Source organism: Vanessa tameamea, chromosome 19, assembly GCF_037043105.1.
Source record: "Vanessa tameamea isolate UH-Manoa-2023 chromosome 19, ilVanTame1 primary haplotype, whole genome shotgun sequence".
Lineage (NCBI taxonomy): Eukaryota > Metazoa > Arthropoda > Insecta > Lepidoptera > Nymphalidae > Vanessa > Vanessa tameamea.
The window spans coordinates 4,559,455-4,579,563 of NC_087327.1; the positions used below are offsets into that span (position 1 = coordinate 4,559,455).

General features: G+C 31.6%; 1 protein-coding gene across 1 annotated transcript in view; it reads right to left on the bottom strand.

Moving 5' to 3' along the window:
* Positions 1-3,259: 3,259 nt before the first annotated feature.
* Positions 3,260-20,109, bottom strand: part of LOC113396102 (transcription factor IIIB 90 kDa subunit) — a 31,395-nt gene continuing 14,545 nt past the window's right edge. The window contains exons 5-12 of the mRNA XM_026633892.2: positions 10,146-10,295; positions 9,549-9,775; positions 8,370-8,505; positions 6,139-6,279; positions 5,835-6,065; positions 4,933-5,185; positions 4,660-4,805; positions 3,260-3,900 (exon numbers count right to left, since the gene is read on the bottom strand). Of these exons, the coding sequence (XP_026489677.1) occupies positions 3,770-3,900; positions 4,660-4,805; positions 4,933-5,185; positions 5,835-6,065; positions 6,139-6,279; positions 8,370-8,505; positions 9,549-9,775; positions 10,146-10,295 (1,415 nt within the window). The 3' untranslated portion in view covers positions 3,260-3,769. The remainder of the gene's footprint in view (positions 3,901-4,659; positions 4,806-4,932; positions 5,186-5,834; positions 6,066-6,138; positions 6,280-8,369; positions 8,506-9,548; positions 9,776-10,145; positions 10,296-20,109) is intronic.

Here is a 20,109-nt window from a genome sequence, read left to right on the forward strand (position 1 = left end):
CCTGTATTTATTTTTTACAATTACTAAATAATGTAATAAAATAATTTCGTATCCGTAACCCTATCTGAAGCCGATGAAATATTATTCATATATCCGTATCTATATCCAGATCCGAAATATGTCGGTAGTGCAAAAGATCCTATATTTTATACAAAAAGTATACAATCGTCTTTGAAAAATAAATCAATAGATACTAAAAATAAAACAAATAAATTGAATTACCAGTCCAGCAGTCAATTCGGGTAACATATGAATGAACGGGTGAATACTTTTTGTGATTTATTTTATATTATCAGTAAGAGTTGTATGTGTACACAGCAATTTTATGGTTTAATTAGTGTTCTCATTAGCTTGTTTATCACACACAATAGAAAAAAACCATAAAAAGAATGATTAACTTCCGAAAATTTAATCTCAAATCGGGGTTCAAAGTTATCACGAATTTTGGGTAACTTTGAATCATCAATTTTTGGAGACGAAAAACGTTATTTTTATAGCTTTAATGTGGATTTTTGCTGACACGTTTAATACACAATAATAAATCTGCTTTTTTTAAATATATTGATAGGTGCTGCCGCATTCGATTTTTTTACCGTTGTAGGGGAGAAAAAAAATTAGAAATAAATCTGACGTACGTACTATTTATTTACCATAGACTTGTAAACATATTATTGGTCGTTCCATTTTACGCATTCAAGGAGGAAAAATTACAAAAAAAGTTATTAAACAGTCTGTTCCATTTCATTCAAAGTTGCACTCAAATTCAAAGTTACCCGAAATGACTGAATTTACTGGATTAGGACTTCTTTGTCCTCCTTTTGTGTCTCACACTTTGATAGATTTTGGAAAGACATTTGTTTGACATTATTATGTTATTGTTAATAAAATTAATACGTAATAGTGTAAAACTAAATATTGTATTGTATCGACACATTACCTTCGTATCTGTATCTTAATCAAATCCAAGTTTTCACGTACATTAAATATTATTATAATAATTATTCGTATAAGTCTTAATGAAAAAGCAAATCATTATGTAACTACGCTTTTTTTAAAAGTTTTATTATTAGTAAAAATGATTTTTATAAAAGAGCTAACCTATTTATATAATATTACCAAACAATATTTAACGATCTTCCATTGCTAAACTATTACAATAAATACTTTATGGTTTCTTGGATTTTATTAATATTTAGCAAAAATCCTTAAAAAAAAATAAGTAGGGCGGCAAGTACTTACTTGTTAATTTCAATAAAATATAAAAACAGCTTTAATCTTTATTTGGCCTTTATCATAAACAAAACTTACATAATATGAAAGAATGATATAACAAAAATAATAGTGTGTACTATTAGAACTATTTTTAAATTCTTTTTTTGTCATTGTGTTAACCTTGCTAGTGATAACACACATAGTCCTATACTATAATTGTTTATTGCTAACAAATTCCGATTGCAACAAATTGCAACCCACTCTCAAATACTTAAATGCAATAAATAGGAAAAAGAAATTTTAATTTCTAATATGATACTTATTACATTTGACACAAATATTAAACAAAAACGTTTTTGTTCAAATCGGTTTTTATACAAATTATTAAATTAACCAAATTAAGTAAATTAGCCGTCATATTTAGGTATGATTATTATTTTTGAGTACACTTTAACAATACAAAAGGAGTAATACTTATATTTCATATAATGTGTATTATTCTTATAGAATCGATTATTTGAGATCTAAAGTAGTTTACATAACATGTTAACATGCCTTATTGTACTGTACTTTTTTAGAATGTTAAATTTATTAGATGATTTAAAAAAAATGTCGCACTAAATAATATTAAATGTGTTAAGTGATACAAAACATATAAACCAAATATTATGGTTTATGATTAAAAAATATTTTGTAAAATGGAATAGTTTGAAAATGTATATTCATCGGTTACCAAATCAATAACTAAAGGTCTTAAAACACTCTTATATAAATATTCATCAGTACTGATACTTTTGGTATTTTGATGGGATCCCTCTTGTTAACGCATCGTTTTATAAATTAACCAAAGAAGTAGGAAGATCACCAATAAGGTCCGAATCACTTCCCCCATTCTAAAAAAAATTATATCCACTTAAATTTACTTACAATTATTTTCGCGCCAAACTTGAACGACGTTTTCTTTTTTCATCTAATACGCCAAGGAAAAAATTGCTTCGTTACCAAAAGCGTAATTAAAAAACTAGCGTTAAAAAAAAGTTTTTCTTATAAGTATTCACATCACTTTACAATCATGTTTTATTTTATCTTCTTTTAAAATTAAATCTAATCATACTAAGATAATTCATCAACTCCACATTAAACTATTCTTCCGTTCTTCATAATTAAAATAACATTAACAGTCTATTATTTAGGATAATCATTTCGGATATATGCTATTTTCTACATTATAATATTAAATTCTAAAACATAAAAAAATCCTATGAAGAGTCATTATTAATAGTAATACGTCTAATTGCCACTACAAACTATGGAGTGCAGAGGTAAGAAGTATCTCTTATTTAATAAGGGTTCCAAAAATTCCCAAAATGATTAAGGACTATTGTAACTAGATTGTATTACCTAAAATTATAATTAATGTGTTTACTAAATAGGACTCATAATTGAATTTATGAAGTAATTTGAAAATAACGCATTTTGAAGGTGGATGTCTAACTTTCTCTAATTTATTTTTAGTCTACCGAATAAAGCATGTTCTTACAAATTTCACTCTATGAGCTGAGCGGCGTCATCTAACTTTCATACATTTTGAGTGTCAAATTTTGTAAAGATATATTATCTTTCAACACTCTACACTCCACTCAATGAACTTAGCGGTGGGTCAACAATAGAAGAAGTTCAAAGTCAGTAGAAATTAAATGGAACAACCAGATTTTAAACAATGCTTGACTTATAAAAATTCAAGGATAACCTTAAAAAATATAAAAAATAAATAAAAATGAAAGCGTCTATAAATTTGACAGTTCTCTTGTAAGCTAACATTAGTATAGTCAATTCCAATGGCAGGAGGAATAAAAATATATTATAGAAACTATGGTCGAGATTTAAATTATCTGTGGTAAAGAACCGGTTGGACTGCATAATACAGCAGAGATATTATCAAATCCCATGGAATATGTAAATATTACATTTGTTTGTCTTTACTATTCCTGCAATTGGAATGTAGTATATTCCAGATTGCATTGAACATTCGCTACCCCTACTTTAATTACCCTCCGTTCGCTACGTCTACATACATTATATAATCACTATTTCAGCTACCTACTACTTTTAAAATATTTTTCCTTATTAAAATTTTATAAAAATATAAAAAACAACCATATATTACATAAGTTATGTATTGCTTTGTTTGTCAATTTAACAATTTAAAGGCAATCAATGTTTGAAGGCGTTAATATTTTCTATTGTGTTTCTGTTGTGTGATTTTTTGACATATTGAGATTTTCAGGATGTCTATAACGCGATCTCTTAGTAGAGAAGGCACAGAATTGTACAAAGCACTGTTAATATGACCTTGAACTATACTGTTTAACAGTCACTACCAATAAACTCTTATACTGATTCTATTAAATATGCAGTGATATATTCCTAACGAACAGTCAAATCCTATTTTTATTTTACTTAAATTTTAACACCGAAGCAGCCAATATGTTTGCTTACACAGATATTATGTTCAAGCATGCCTAATAATAAATATGGAAATACTGCTAAGAGATCGCTAGTATTCCTCATAGTCATAGTAATCGTCGTCGTCTCCATTTTTCAGCATCGCAGCGAGGGACAACTGGTCGCTGACATCGGGTGCGGTTTCTTCAACTTCCAAGTCTTCGTCGTAGTCATCTGCTGCATCTGTCGAAATTAGTATTCATGTTATGAGTATATTATAAAAACCAGCTATTCTGACAACGTTATTGGAGGAATTATTTAAAGTTACTTGGTGGAAGGTCTTTGGGGAAGCCCGTCTGGATAGTTACCATCCACTCATCACATATTCTATCGTCAAACAGCAATACTTAGTATTCTTGTGTTCCGGTCTGAAGAGTAAGTGAGCCAGTTTAACTATCGTAGTTCCTAAGGTTGGCGGCGCATTGGGGATGTAAGAAATGGTTAATATTTATTATAGTGCCAATGTATATCGTAGAGCATTTGATATCATAAACTCAACAAATAGCCAACACAGACTGAGTCTAGAAAGCTCATTTTTGGAATACAGTTTTATTTTATAAAGTTAGCAGAAAAAAGTATTTTTGGAAAATTCGATTTTAAGAATAATTAAGAGATCAAAGGTACAGTAAAATCATACAAAGGTATGATTTTTACCCGTACGATGTCGTGGACTTGCGATCGAAACGGTTCGATTGTTGTCGCTCGGACTAGACGATCAACTGGCAATCGATAAAGATAGAATTGATTGCACCATCGACCGTTACTAATCTTTTTATTTTTACGTTATTGATTCCCGAGCACACGTATCATCATAATCAATCGCTGGCTCTGCGGTATGAAATCTATATTCTACGACCGGCGGCTGGCTGTCTATATAATATATTGTCTCCTGGTTCTTGATTAAATAAATCTGATATCGTCAAATAGTGGATATTCGCTTGCCTTGTGTCTGCGCGGGCGTGGCGGGCGCGGGCGTGGCGGGCGCCGTGTTGAGCGCGGGGGCGGGCTTCTTCTTGCGCTTGCGGGGCACGGGCGAGGCCGGCACCGCGCTCTCCACCACCGTCTCCATCACCGACGGTGTTACTGGCCTATTGAGATTATTTATTTAATGATTAAGAACTAATTATTATTTTTCAATTCAAAAGTAATTATTACCATTAATAATAAAATATATATTTGAGATGATACTTCATTGATTAGGGATACAAAACTTACTCCTGTTCCGTCTGTTCGCTCTGCGGGGCCGGTTCGACGGCCGTGGTTGGACTCGGGGCTGTTCCCGGCTGGTCCAGAGTCTTTAGAATGTCGTAGTTGATTTTGGAACTCATTTTCTTCTCGGCCAACATCTTGCCGATCGCCTCGCCGGCGGTGGCGGCGTTACAAGCTACCTTCTTCTTGTAGGAGCCTCTGACTTTGCGCTTCTTATCTTTGCCTTCTTCTTTCTCTCTAGCGCGAATTTCTTCTTTAACTGTACATTAAATTAAATACGAATAATTAGTTCAATCATAACTTTATGTTATTACCAGCTGTCGTCCCCAGCTTCGTCCATTTACGGGGAGAGGGTACATGTTTTATCGACGATAGGATCATAATGTGTATGCAAAATTTAACGATGGTTGTTTGAGTAGTTAGTCCTACCACCACGTGGTAGGTCTTCGTGAAGGCCTGTCTGGATAGGTATCACCTACTCATCATATATTCTACCGCCATACAGCGATACTTGATATTGTTGTGTTATATTATTGATGGGCGATTGTGCCAATGTAGACGAGGGACATAACATCTTAATTCTCAAGGTAGTTGGCGCATTAGTGTTGAAAGGAATGTTTAATATTTCTTCTAACGGTGACCACTTAACATCAAGTGGCCATAAATAGAGAGTGCATTTGAGTTAGCTCTCACACTATATTAGCACTATAATATGCTCTGCGTATTTGGCAAACCTTCCTTGAGGAGGATGTCATCATCAAAACGATTTCTTATATAAACAAATAGAAATTTGCAATTACTATTTAAATAATGAATTACAAAATGTTTCTGTAGATTATTATTAATGATAAGAATTGGATTGTCATCAAATAAGATATTACTAAAATAGTATTTGTTCAATTCCTTACTTTTCTGTTCTTTTAAATAATCAGCATTGATATTGTGCCACAGAAGAGTCTTATGTCGGGCCTCCTCTTCGGTCATGATTAGTGAATTAACATACTCTTCGTCTTGGTTGCTGAGGTGCAAATCTTCTGCATTATGCAGGTCCTTGTTGAGTTGCTGCTTTCCTTCTGGCTTAACAAACGTTTCCGTCTTTTCTTCTTGCTGACCCAAGCCGATAACCACTAATTCTGGACCTTTTGGGAAATAAAATAAAATGACAAATATTTGTGTATAGTTTTTGACCGAATATATTAGAATTTTACTGACCGAGCCCTTTTTCTAAGTGAAGTTCGTTCTTCGTGTTAGGATCTTCCTTAGGCTGTACATCCTTAGTTATTTCACCAATGAGAGACAAAGTATCTTCTGTTGCAAATCGAGTCGCTTCGGCGTCTTCCGTCGAACCTTCATCTACAATACGTTGAAAATATAATATATTAAAAAAAAAAATAAACCACATTCTTAGTTTTTCTATATCTGACACAATATACAAATATAAGTATTTAATACTATTTGTCGCCGCGGCTTCGCTCGCGTTTTAGGGGTTGGTTGTCATGTGTTAGGCAAAAAAATAGCCAATGTCCTTCCTTGAAATTCAAGTTTGCTCATACCAAATTTCGTCAAATTCGGTTCATTGGTTTGGCAGTGAAAGACAGACAGACAGAGTTACTGTCACATTTATAAAATTGATATATAGATTTAGCTTTTTATATATGTTTTATTATATATATAGGTAAATTACCCATTTGACGTCAGTAGTCACCATTGCACATTTGTATATGTCCTTAAGAAATATAAACTAAAATGTTATGCGCTTGTGCCAATGGCTGACTCCTTCAAACTGGGACACCACAACACTGAGTATTTCTGTTTGGCGGTGGGTGCCTGGGTGGTACCTACCCAGACAGACTTGAAAGAAGCTCTACCAACAAATGAATATGTATTATAGCTAATATGTATTTTACTTATAGTTCAGTTATCACTTGCAAAACTGGCGCAACGGTCGCTTAAAATATATATAAATAATATTTACGCTTCATTAACTCAGACGTGCATAGTTTAATTGGCGTATAACCTTGATTTGTTAACGGAATAAGTTTTGAAATTTAACTATACTATTTATTTTATTTTGAAAAGAAACTGTATTTTATAACACATTGAGTTTAGTATTATTTATAATATCATATTTAATTTATAACACAAATGCATCCTTGTCTATTTAAAATATACATTTTTAATCAGACATATATTGACATTGAATACTAAAGAATGTTAGTCTATAGTAATATTAATGCGAATGTAACTCGGTCTGTCTGCTTTGTTCTTTCACGGTGGTGGTGACAACATTAGGTTTTTTTTATGGTATAGGTTGGCGGACAAACATATGGGCCACCTGATGGCAAGTGTTCACCACCGCCCACAGAAAATGGCACTGTAAGAAATATTAACCATTCCTTACAATGCGCCCCCACACTTGGGAACTCAGATGTTATTTCCCTTGTCCCTGGAGTTACATTGTCTCACTCACCCTTCAAACAGGAATACAACAATACTGCGTACTATTGTTTGGCGGCAGAAAATCTAATGAGTGAGTGGTATCTACCCAGACGGGCTGGCACCAAAGCCCTACCATCAAGTAAGTACGAATACTGAGTTTGAAAAGTTATATAAATAGATAAAAAAAACAATTTGGTTATATGACTTTGAAATTTCTCAATTTTAACCTACATATTAAAATATTTTTACCCAGTACATCGGAATTTATAGTCAATTAAAATTGTAAAATATACTACGCTTATAAAGTACATTATTCAATTACGAATCGGACAAAAACAATAAATTTTATTACTCAACTCACATTTTTGTATATGCTGGTAGACTGTTTTAAGTACAGTTGAATCAAAACATTTATGATACGTGATAATTATACACAAAAATGCAGAAGTATCCGCATATAAATTGGTCATATCTGCGCACTTGTTAACACACCCATTTTCGGTGAGGATTGTTTGCGATATTACTGAGACAATATTTTATATTACAGGTATAGAATAGGAGGAGGTATTGCATCTTGAGAGCCCCAGCCATCACCTATTGATGCAGGCATGGTCAGTAGATACTCTTCAGAGTACTCACCGGCCATGGTCAATCTATACATATAATAAAATTGGAGTATCTGTTTGTAATATTAAAATAACCGCGTTTTACTAAATGCATATGTATGTATACACGGTACATATACCTAAATAACATTTTTTACAATTTTTGTCTGTCTGTCTGTCTGTCTGTTTGTTCCGGTTAATCTCTGGAACGGCTGGACCGATTTTGACGGGACTTTCACTGGCAGACAGCTGATGTAATAAGGAGTAACTTAGGCTACATTTATTTTAGAATTATATGTAAAATAATAATAAAGTCACGCTTTTTTATTAAATTCAAACGCGCACGAAATCACGGGCACAGCTAGTCTTTTATAACAATGATGCAGAATGTATATTTACCCATTTGCAACATCGATGGCGTCGGAGATAGAACGAGGGCTGCTCTCTTTCTTTTTGTAGTGTCCTTGTCTAATTGAGCTTCTATATCTCTTTGCAGCTCGGTTAACTCTTTTTCGCCATCTTCTTCTTCCATTAACTGTAATATAAGAGTTACTCAAGTGTTAAATAGTACGTGTTACAAAATACATAAAAGTATAATGTGTGTCTATGTGCGCGCGTATTTATTTGTGTGCGTGTAACTTAAGACCTATAGATTAGTTTGTTATATCTGTATCAAAATTGTTGGTTTTTTCCCTCGCAGGAAGGTCACCTACAACGTTAAGAAGCATTCGCCTCATGTGACGTTGAGCTTAATTTTAATTATTAATTAGTATTCGTTCCAATTCCAGCTTTCTCAGTTTCTTTATATGTTACTCGCGACCCGCCCCGGCTTCGCACGGGTGCAATTCTCACATAAATATACTACAGAATGCCTTTATATACAACGTTCACAGCTTTTTTGTCATTGGACAATACAAACCGCTATGGCCCTGAATTTTTAATCTGTAATATCTTCGAAAATATTAATTTAAATTAAATGCTGTACAGGGCCATATTGATCTATATTAAATGCATAATGTATTAAAGGTTTTGGATAAGCATTAATTCTGTTTTGCTTAAAATCGCTTCGTAAATAAGTCAATATTTCTCGTAAAATGTAAAGGATCAAAAATGGTTATTTTAGGTTGTCCCTAAGAGATAAAACATATACCATCGTGGACTTTTTTCTAGACCTTTTTAAGGTATACAATACTACAACAATGTACTACAGGTACATTACTTTGATCTTTTTTATTTGCAATCTAATTGCAAAAAAATTGATTATTTACGACATCAAATTAGAAACCTCTAAAATTATCAGTGTTCCTCACCTATTTTAGGATTCAGGATGTCTACACCCTATAAGGAACCTATCTGCCAAATTTCAATTTTGTAGATGTTTTAGTTTCTAAGATTTCGTGATTAATCAGTGAGGGGTATTTCGCTTATATATACATAGATATAGAGGATTATGCATAAGTAATCATACGTCTTCTTCTTTTAAATGCCAAATCAATAATGATTGAAAGAGAGAAGTCAGTGTTTAACTAAAGAAAAAATATTTATGCAAATTATTAGGTTCGTTTCCATGTGTAATACCTTCTGTAACCGATCCTTGTCTCTTTTCCGTGCTGCTTTGAAAGCTGGTGGATCCTGTTCCTCCTCCAAGTCTACGGTCATAAACTCGTCCAGGGTGAGGGCACTGGACGGTGTCTCGCCAAACTCAATGAGACGCTTACGCAGAGTTGACTCGTGGATCTTAACAATTCTTACAACATCCGCTGTGGTTCTGGAGAAATCATGCAGACGAGCTGCTATTAGGAGCGCTGAAAATGAAATACGCTAATAAAACTACATATACAAATAAGGTTTTTTTTTTTTTAATAACACTAAACAAAAGTCTCTGGACGGCGGTAGCTTACAATGGTAAGTGGTCACCGCCACCGCTACTATAAAAAAAACTATAACAAAGATATTCTAATCGAGTAGTATCAATATTAATCGTTTGACTTCCTTACGTCTAAAAATGAGGATGCCACTCATAAAGTTCTGAACTATCGTTTGATGTTTAATTTAGTTCTTAATTAATTTAAATTTTTTAACATATCACAATTTTTAGTATTTACAAGAAAGAACAACTAATAATTAGTTAATACATTTGGTCAAAATCAGTGATTGTTTTGTAATGTAACCTACCTGCCCCGCAAACCCCGGACGGCCTCCGACCCGAATGAATGGAATCTCTCTTCATCCGCTGCACCAGGCGTAGTGCAGTCATGCTGACCTCGTGTTTTTTGTCTTCAAATTTCAATTGAGATGCGAAACGAAGTATATAAAGACAAGGATCTGGAATGAGACAAAAAAAAAACATATAAGAACTCTTTTATACCCTGTACAAGATAGCTTGATCTTTTTGACAGATGTAAATTTTTCTCATCGACATAACTTTGCAATGACGAACATATTATTTTCTTAATTTAATGATTTTAAAAATTGTAAAATTATTTAAAAAAATACATATAATACAAAAGTTCCTAAAGATTAAAGCGTTATCCGAAAATTTTAAGACTTTTTCTATTATATATTATTGCTTCAAAGTAAAATTTAAATAGAAACACTGAAAATAATAGACGCTTGTATGTACAATGTTACATCGGTCGGACGATAGGGATGCGAATAACAGGCAGTAACTGCTACAAATATCGATTACAAAAATCCTTATTAAAGATTATTGTTAGGTTATTGTTACGAACGGGGGTCCTTTTGTTTGGGGTCTCTTTAGCCGGTATAACTCTTTTTAGAATAATAAGTAAAAAAATAATAATTTTAATTTGAATTACGCATTCCATCGTTCCATCGACTGCTGTTGACTGTTGACTGCTGTCAAAAAGATCAAGCTAACTTGAACAGTTTACAGTTTTAGAAACTCTTTACCAGCACACGTGTCCTCTTATAACCTGGGTGCCTTCAAACGAGGCAGTGAAGAGGCATCTTGCGGGCCGGCATGGCGAGAGTGACTAGTGCAGCTCATTCTTGCTGACTGTACTAGTCGTCTTCGCGTTTGGACTCCACTTCCACTCACCATCAGGTGGAGTGGAGACATATGTCTACCCGGACAATATTTAAAAAATGGGCCACCTAGTTTAATTTCAATGAACCGTGAACCTTAGAAACTAAGATGTTACGTCCCTTATGCCTTTTAATACACTGCCTCTTTCACCCTTCAAACCGGAACGTGGTATTATAATATTGCTATTTGGCGATAGCATATGTAGTACTTACCCAGACGCGACAGCGTATTCCTGCCGCAAAGTAATTTTAATGACATAGAACGTACATAACAAATATAACAAAAATAATAAAATTTAATTGATAGTGTTTTATCTCATTAAGCCTATATCTACCATTAAGTCGGAGATACCAAATATTTATTTTCGTTGAGTGTATGGCCAATGATAATTATTATAACTGATCGTGAGTTCCATACAATTACTTAACTTTCTAAACATTACCCTCTTTTCTCAACTTCCGGCTCCGTCGTGCGAGAAATTTTTGACCTTAACTGGTTTTCGTTAACATTAAAAAAAAGAAACTAAAATAATGAGACGATATATAAACTTATTATTTATTTAAAATGTTTTTTTCTTTCAATATAACTGTAGATAATGATCACAATCAAGGCCGCAAACAGTAATTATTTGATTTCATTTATAGAAGAGGATAAAATTCCAAAGTTTTCTCTACTCAAGTTTTAATAATAAATTTATATTACTTTTCACGACAATGTAATCTAATATCCAATAATGAAACCAACCCGAAATCATTATTATAAAATTTAATTTTGGGTATTATATTAATTACTGAAATCAAAAAGAGTAGGTACTGGAAAGTAATGAAAAAGTTCATTAAAAATGCTTCGTAAACGACTTTAGGTCAACTTGATTGTCTCTTTAATAGGTGTTTCTAAAGGGAAAAATGCGTTTTAAAATCGTTCGTAAACACCGCTGAGATTTCACGTGCTTATTTTGCGTTTATATTTCATCGATTGCTCCGCGGACAATTAAAACATAAGTAGTAAGAAAACGCGCAGTGGAACGCGTAATTAAACATCAGTTACTCGTACATATATATACTAGTATAGTTTTTGTAATAAGTGTGTAGATATGAGTATATACAGCGAAATAGAAAAACAGTTATTTAGTCATGTCTAGCTATTTGAACAAAATTCCACATTAAAGCGATCATATTTGTAAACGAGATTAATTCTATAATATTTAAGATCAATAAATCTTGCATTACTGTTGCAACTTATATACCCGTAATATGGGTAATTATGATTACACTCGACTACAATTATATCCATTTTCATCTTAGACATTCTAGGTGGCAGATTTAATAACAAGGTGCTGAGTCATTTTAATATATAACATGGAATACATAAACGGATAAATATATTAGCTTCTATATGGTAATAAATTAATAAAAAAAAGAACCTTAAGAACACCTTTTTTAAAATTATCAATTAAAAAGAATTAATTTATAGTGGTACTAGCTGTCCGTGCCGACCGTGCGTATAAAAATAATAGACTATGGTATAGATAGCTTCTTCAACAGTACTCAAAATTTGTGAAAATTCAAACTGATCAATTGGATGGAAGTGACTTAAAATCCAGTTACAAAAAGTTGACCCACACACACTCACGGGTTAAATAGAAGCTTGTCAAAAATTAATCTAAATTACGTAGCATAATAATAAAATATGATATAAAATTGCTGAGCTATCATTTTGCGTATTGAAACGATTGTTTTAATATATTTTGAAGCATATTTTATTTTAACTATTCATATAATATAACAATCTACTAAGTAGATTTGAGGCGACGTGCCTGCGTAATACGTACATAGTATAAAAAAGTCGCTTCCCGTCGTCTGTACGCTTAGACCTTTTAAACTACGCAACGGATAAATGCGTATGTATGTATGTATGTGTGTATGTATGTATGTATTTATGTATGTATCTATGTATGTATGTATGTATGTATGTATGTATGTATGTGTGTATGTATGTATGTATGTATGTATGTATGTATATATGTATCAATGTATGTATGTATGTATGTATGTATGTATGTATGTATGTATGTATGTATGTGTGTATGTATGTATGTATGTGTGTATGTATGTATGTATGTGTGTATGTATGTATGTATGTGTGTATGTATGTATGTATGTGTGTATGTATGTATTTATGTATGTATGTATGTATGTATGTATGTATGTATGTACCACATACGCAGTATGAAACGAGCGTTTTACTGTATCGTCAGTCGCGTTAGACGCGATAGATTTTAACGCTTGACGTGGATTCAAGCCCCCGGCTAAGTCAATCCTAAGGCAAAAATAGACGATAATGCGAAAGTTAACTACTTAACGACTTATATCGACGTTAATATTATTTCCAAATTTACAACAACGTTCAAAACGTCGTCGTTTCTAAATTCCCTATAGTCCAGGGAATAATGACAAAAAAATACCGAACTTCGGAAAAAACGGTTCTAAACAAAATCCCTAGAGATGATCGGGGAATCATCCACGTGCCGCTAAGAAGGCAAAGGGTCAAGGGTTTTTCGCGATTATCTCGTGAACGGTCATAATTATGGAAAAAATTGTGGTTATCAAATTTGTTAGCTCATACAATTTTTGAAGAAAATATGAATAATATTTATATTATGAAGTTGGTTTATTAATTAGTTTATATAAGAATGTAATAAATGTGAAATATCTTATTGTAAATTATTATAATTTATAATTTATATAAAATAAATATTATTATTTTTTAATTAATAAGTTTATTCCTAAATTGAAGTTTCTAATTTCTATTTGATTTTTACTGTTATGCATTATTTTTTATTGTATTTAATTTTTTTTTTGTTTTATAATGCATGCTGTGGGCTCCTTTAGGTAATTGAAGGAGAACACGACCTTTATATTGTTTAATATTAAGAATATGTATTTAGTGTGTATCTTTTTTTAGGAACTCATAAATTAAAATAATTAAATCAAACAGATCATAATTTCACCACGGCTTATAGATCCCTTCGCAGCAAACATTTATTTTTCGTTGTACTTAATGTAGAATCTGTCATATCTTTTCAATTATTTACATATTTAAAAGCCGTCGTCACACACTAACGGCAATCCTAACTACTTTCTTTTTATAATTTATTAGTGGCGAAAAGCATTATGTATACAGCTAATAGTTTTGCTAATAAAAAACTACACTGCAAACTTGACCAAGCAAAGACGTCGTTAACGAGGAAAGAAACCACATTGCGAAACTAATTAGTACGTAGCAGTAATTATCACGCTTCAAAATACCTAGATCAAATTTAAAAACCTTATAAATAAAATGACTATTTTTTATTGGCTACATATTTTACGGATAAAATAAATGATGAAATTGTATAACTATGAACTAAATTTACTTATGGCGATTACGTTATCAACACATCAATAAGAAAACCTATTTATTTAAATAAAATGGAACTGGTAATACTACCCATTGACTATATTAAAAATTCTCAAGTTTGTCCATCCTCCATTGACAGGAGGGGCTAACTGTGAAACATACATATTTCTTAAAAATACTTAGAATAATAATTAATATTGAAACAACAGAAGGTTTTTTATTCCGTCTATAACAAATTGTAACAAATATTTTACCCTAAAGCATGAAGGAAAAACATTACTAATTAATATATTTTAAGATAAAAACTAAAATTATAAATAATTGTGTCACGTAAATAAAAAATTAAAAGAATCGATGTTGGGTTTAAGCGAAAGACCCTTAATACTTTCTTCGTCTGCAGTGCGATTCTTTAAGAATTCACTTCGTATCTCACTCGTTTTTTTTTCTACTTCGAATAATATTTTTTACGCTAAACATTATCCGCGATATAATTACACTTTCCAAACCATACGTTATATATTAACCTCTTTTCTTAATTAATGTCAAGTTCAATTTTGTTTTTATTTTGAAGATATATTAATGAAGGAGTGTAGTATTTAGTTTTCTTGTTATTTAAAATGTATAATGTAAACGCTTGTAGTGGTGTATCACACTGTACATGAATTAATTTCCTACTTTTACTAAAAAAATTGTGAACATGCCGATGGTGTTATATAATACAATCATAAACAATTACAATAAAATACCTGATTCTATTACTTTGTATAAACTATAACAATAAACTAAAGGTCATAGAACTGATGTTACGCAAACAACGTTATGAGAAAAAATTAACTACTTGGTGGAAGAATTCATGATTATTAGTGTGGCGAATCGGTTACATAAGAACCTTTCACGAATATTTTGCGAGACTTTTTATTGCAAACTGATCAATATTTATTAACATATCAAGGCAATACTACAAAACTAGGAAATGAAAACAATAAAAACAAATTAATAGCGATTATAAAATAATAATATTAATATTAAATAAAATATGTCATTTCCATTTAAACCCAATTTATAAAAAGTACTACTCGAAAAATCTCGTAGAGTTGAATTATAAGCTAAGAATTTGCATTTACGTTAAAAAAAGGAATTTAAATATACAATATATTATATTATAAATATAGTATATATGTATTTTATATGTACTATATTTCCTTCGATTAAATAATGAAACTTTGTAGTCCCCAGTACAAGGACCTTAAATTGTTGTGACAAATACAAATGTAAAACTTTGTGAGTGCCTTTTTGCGATGAGTCCGAAATATTTTCTGATGCGAAAAGTTTCGGCGCTGCTGCGTTTTCGAATGATCGATTCCTGGAATTGTCGATATGACTCTCCGTACATACAAGTCGGACAAAAATAATAATGTATATTATCTATAATAGTATTCTAAATTCAAATATCGACTTTTCCGACAAATATATTGAGTTAAATAGTCAGTCCGAAAACAAATGAAAAAAAAAGTCATTACTAATCGTAAACTTCTTTTTGGCAATTGTCTGACTGAATAAACTTAAATATTCATGTATATCATATCAATATATTAAATTTACATAAAATTTGTCGTATAAAATTACAATTACCTACAAAATAATTTCAATTGGAAATCTGAAAAATTAAAAATCTGTTTTCTTTTCTATTGTTATTTTATTGTATTAAAATGTTGTTGTGATTTGTATGTGTCATAACAATTTAAGGTACTTGTACTGGGGACTATTAATGCAATGATTTTAGTACTAATACCACAATTAATTAAATTAAACTTTTATAGAAATCTTGTTAACATTTAATTTTATTCTCTTATTAGTGAGCATCTACGATTACCGTTTGTTTTTAAATAAGTCACTATAATGGCAAGAGATCGAATTAATTGATGCTATTTTTTTCGTGCAGCAAACACAAATGTTGATATTTTGGCTCAATTTCGTGTAACGCTAAAAGAACACGATTCATCATAGAAAATTGTAATTTAATGAAAATTTAGAGTTAACTTTACATTACGTTTTCATTTATAGTTGAAGTATTGAGATTTAAGACAATTATCAATGTCGGAACTGATGATGGAACAATAAAAACACTCGTATATTATGAGATTAAACGTATGTATATATGTTTCAATTCTTTAACGTTGATTAAAGTCATCAGAGGTTTAATTCATGTCGAGTTATTTAAATTAAAACATTAAATATAAAGACATAGTGAATACAATAGAATAACATTGTATTTGTTCAAAGGTGTATAATAAAAGGCAGTTAACCTATGAATGAATGAATATAGATGTCATCATCTATATAATGAAATTCCTGAGCAGTTCCAATCAAAACTAGTATTTAACCCAAGAAAAATTAAATCAAAACATATATTACAAGATAATTTGCTACGTGACACTTGATTCTTTGAAGCACATTTGCAATAAAACCATGAACCATGTGTTTGATATTAACGTCAAAGGTCACCAGGAAATATTGCAAAATTACCAGCGTAAATTAATTGCCTGATCACCTGTCTTTATTTGACAATTCGTTTAGAAGACAAAGTCTAAAAATATAGCTATACAGTCTCCTAACTTGAGAGTGATTTGCTCTTGAATGAGTCAAATTTGATCATTATGGAAGTTATGTTTAATATTATTTATGATTGGACGTAGATACTCCATCATACTGGCTGGATGTTTTAAGTATAATATGAGAGCCATTGTAATTCTGAAGATGCACCTGGTACAAGGACAAGAGGAGTAAATATTACTAACGAATTGCCCTTGAATTGATATGACATCATCGCTCTAGGTCTAAAATAATCTATGTTATTTCATTATGGATTCGTAAAAAATGGCGTTTTAAACGTAGGCGAAATTACTCTCGGAACTTTGGAATTAAGTTAGGATAAAAGACATGAAATGATATAATGTTTTGCTTTAAATTTTTCATTATTAATTAACAATTCGTTGTGCAGAATGTTGCAGAGCTATTTGCCAATCGCATCGAATATGATAATCTAAGGTTTGTTTACGTTATTCCTTCTGCCACTGGAATATACTATTATGATTAAGTGAGTATCTTTAACAAAATATGTGTTAATTATTAGTATGTACAAGTATTAATAAATCTGCTTTGCTTTTTATTTTAGTTCTTAATTTTATCCTTGATATCTTGATATTTTTCTTTATTAAACTTCTTTGAACAAAGGTCATGTATGAGCGAAGGCTTTATTGTTGTATAATCTAAAGTCGTATTATATTTACATGACATGCAATATACTTACTATAAATCAAATACTTAAATATATTTAAAAATTCAAAATATCGATTGGGACTTTAGTAATTCTTATAAACGATTTTCGAATATTTTTATATAGAAAATACCAAATAATTATCTTGTATCGTGTAAGTTAATGACCCGAATAATGTATTTAATATACTCGTAAATAACGTGTGCGCCTTTGATTTAGCAATGGCAGCAAGGTCGAAACACTACACGAATTTACAAAATCAATTTTATATTCATGATTGATGCAATCACTTTATTTATTGGTCGGTATAATGAATGTCGCGACACATTATCGTATAATAGTACTGGCTATCCGCCCCGGCTTCCACTGCTGATACTTTATATACTACAGAATGTATTTATATACAACGTTCCTCTTGAATCAATTTATCTATTAAAACCGCATCTAAATCCGTTGCGTAGTTTTAAAGATCTAAGCATACAGCGTATGTAGTGATTTTACTAGTGTTATTAGTAATGTAAACTGCATTAATAATTTTGTCCGACAACTACAGTCATTTGTAATATATTAGCGATATAAATATCCGGCATACAATCAGATATCTATAGGTACTAATATTATAAATGCGACAGTAACTTTGTCTGTTGTTACTTCTTCACGTTTAAAGCGCTGAATGGATTTAGATTTAATTTTGGTATGGAGATAGTTAGAGTCCCGAGGACAAAGGCTATTTTATTTAAATTAACCTTCGAGAGGTTTAAATGAGGGGTGACGATTTGTGTGCTACAGGTAAAATTTTATAAATTTCAAATATCACTATGCGGCTCGGCTCATCCGTCTAGCAATGCCTTAAAAAATCAGCCTATCTTTTATACTAATAAGTTAATTTCACTGGACTCTACTGAAAATAGACATAGACTAAACTAAAAATCTGCTACAATTTTTATTAATAAAATGTTATCTCGCCAAATTACTGAAACGGAAATGTATGTATGTAGCTGAATTAGCAGTTTTTTTTTTTTTTTTATAGTTGTAATGGAATAGGCGTTTCTCTTCCATCTCACCTGATGGAAAATGTAGATGATGACGCTGTTGTTCGGGGCCGTTTAGTAAAATGGCTAGGCTGTTAATTAAACCAATAGGCTGTGACATATCTAAGCCATGTCCTTAGAAAAATAACAGGCGTTAACTCGAGATTTTTGCCTCAATGGATGTGTAGGTATTAGTAGTATAGGAAATATGTATGTCGGAGAACATCATTCTTGTTGACATCGTCGTCGATGGTTACGGGCTTAGTGGGCGTCATTAGGGTAAAGAACAAGCACAAAACACAACTATCACGTAATTACAGTATTTTAATTAATATAAAGTCAATTAACACTTTAACGAGTAACAACACCGAGCAGCGGGTTCGGGGCACCGATCTGACCTTTTATAGGCAGTCATCTACACTTTTCATGATCCAACTCGATCTGTCCCTTTTTCTAATCAAACAAAATGTATCCGTCAAAATTGTCTCAATCTCTGTCAACCAGATAGCGCCTCGAGGCAAATGCTTCGCTCTGATTGGTCGTTACAAGAAATACAATATTCATAACTTTTATAAAATTAATATGGTTTATAACTTCTTAAAAAAATGTAACAAATCAAATATAATTAACTCAAGAATTTTAAAAAAGATATTAAAATGTAAACAAATAATATTGTGTGTTATACACGCAAACATCAATCAACCCGACTCATATCTTCCTCCGACATGTATATATTTGGTAGAGTCAAATTATATAACTACAACGTATTTACACCCACACAAGTATTATACATATAAGAATTAAATATAAAATACAAACAAATAATTCACCAAATAAACTCATATTCGCATCAGTGGTAATTTTCACACAGTCGGAATTGCAAATCAACCGGGAAATGCCGCTAGCATTCTTGCCGTCATTCCATGCGATCACGGTTAGTAAAGTGATTAATTTTAATCTTGATCTGAATTTAATCTAGTTAAGTAATTTGTCATGTTTTCTAATATAGTGTAACTACAGGCACAAGGGACATAATATCTTAGTTACCAACGTTGGGGGCGCATTGGCGATGTAAGGAATGGTTAATATTTCTTACAGCGCCATTGTCTATGGGCGGTGGTGAGCACTTAACATTAGGTGGCACATATACTCGTCCGTCAATTTATGACATAAAATAAATATATAAGTCTGTTTATTTTACTTCTGTCAAATAAAAGATCACCGATAACTCAGTGCGAATCTGATTTTCAATTAAAATACTTATTTCGCTTAAAGGCTTCCTTCGGCCCATGATTGTACGAACAGCATTACGATATCTCGCAAAAACGCACCGTGAGAAGAGTGTCACTAAAGCTGGGTAACTCGATCAACAATGCACAAAAA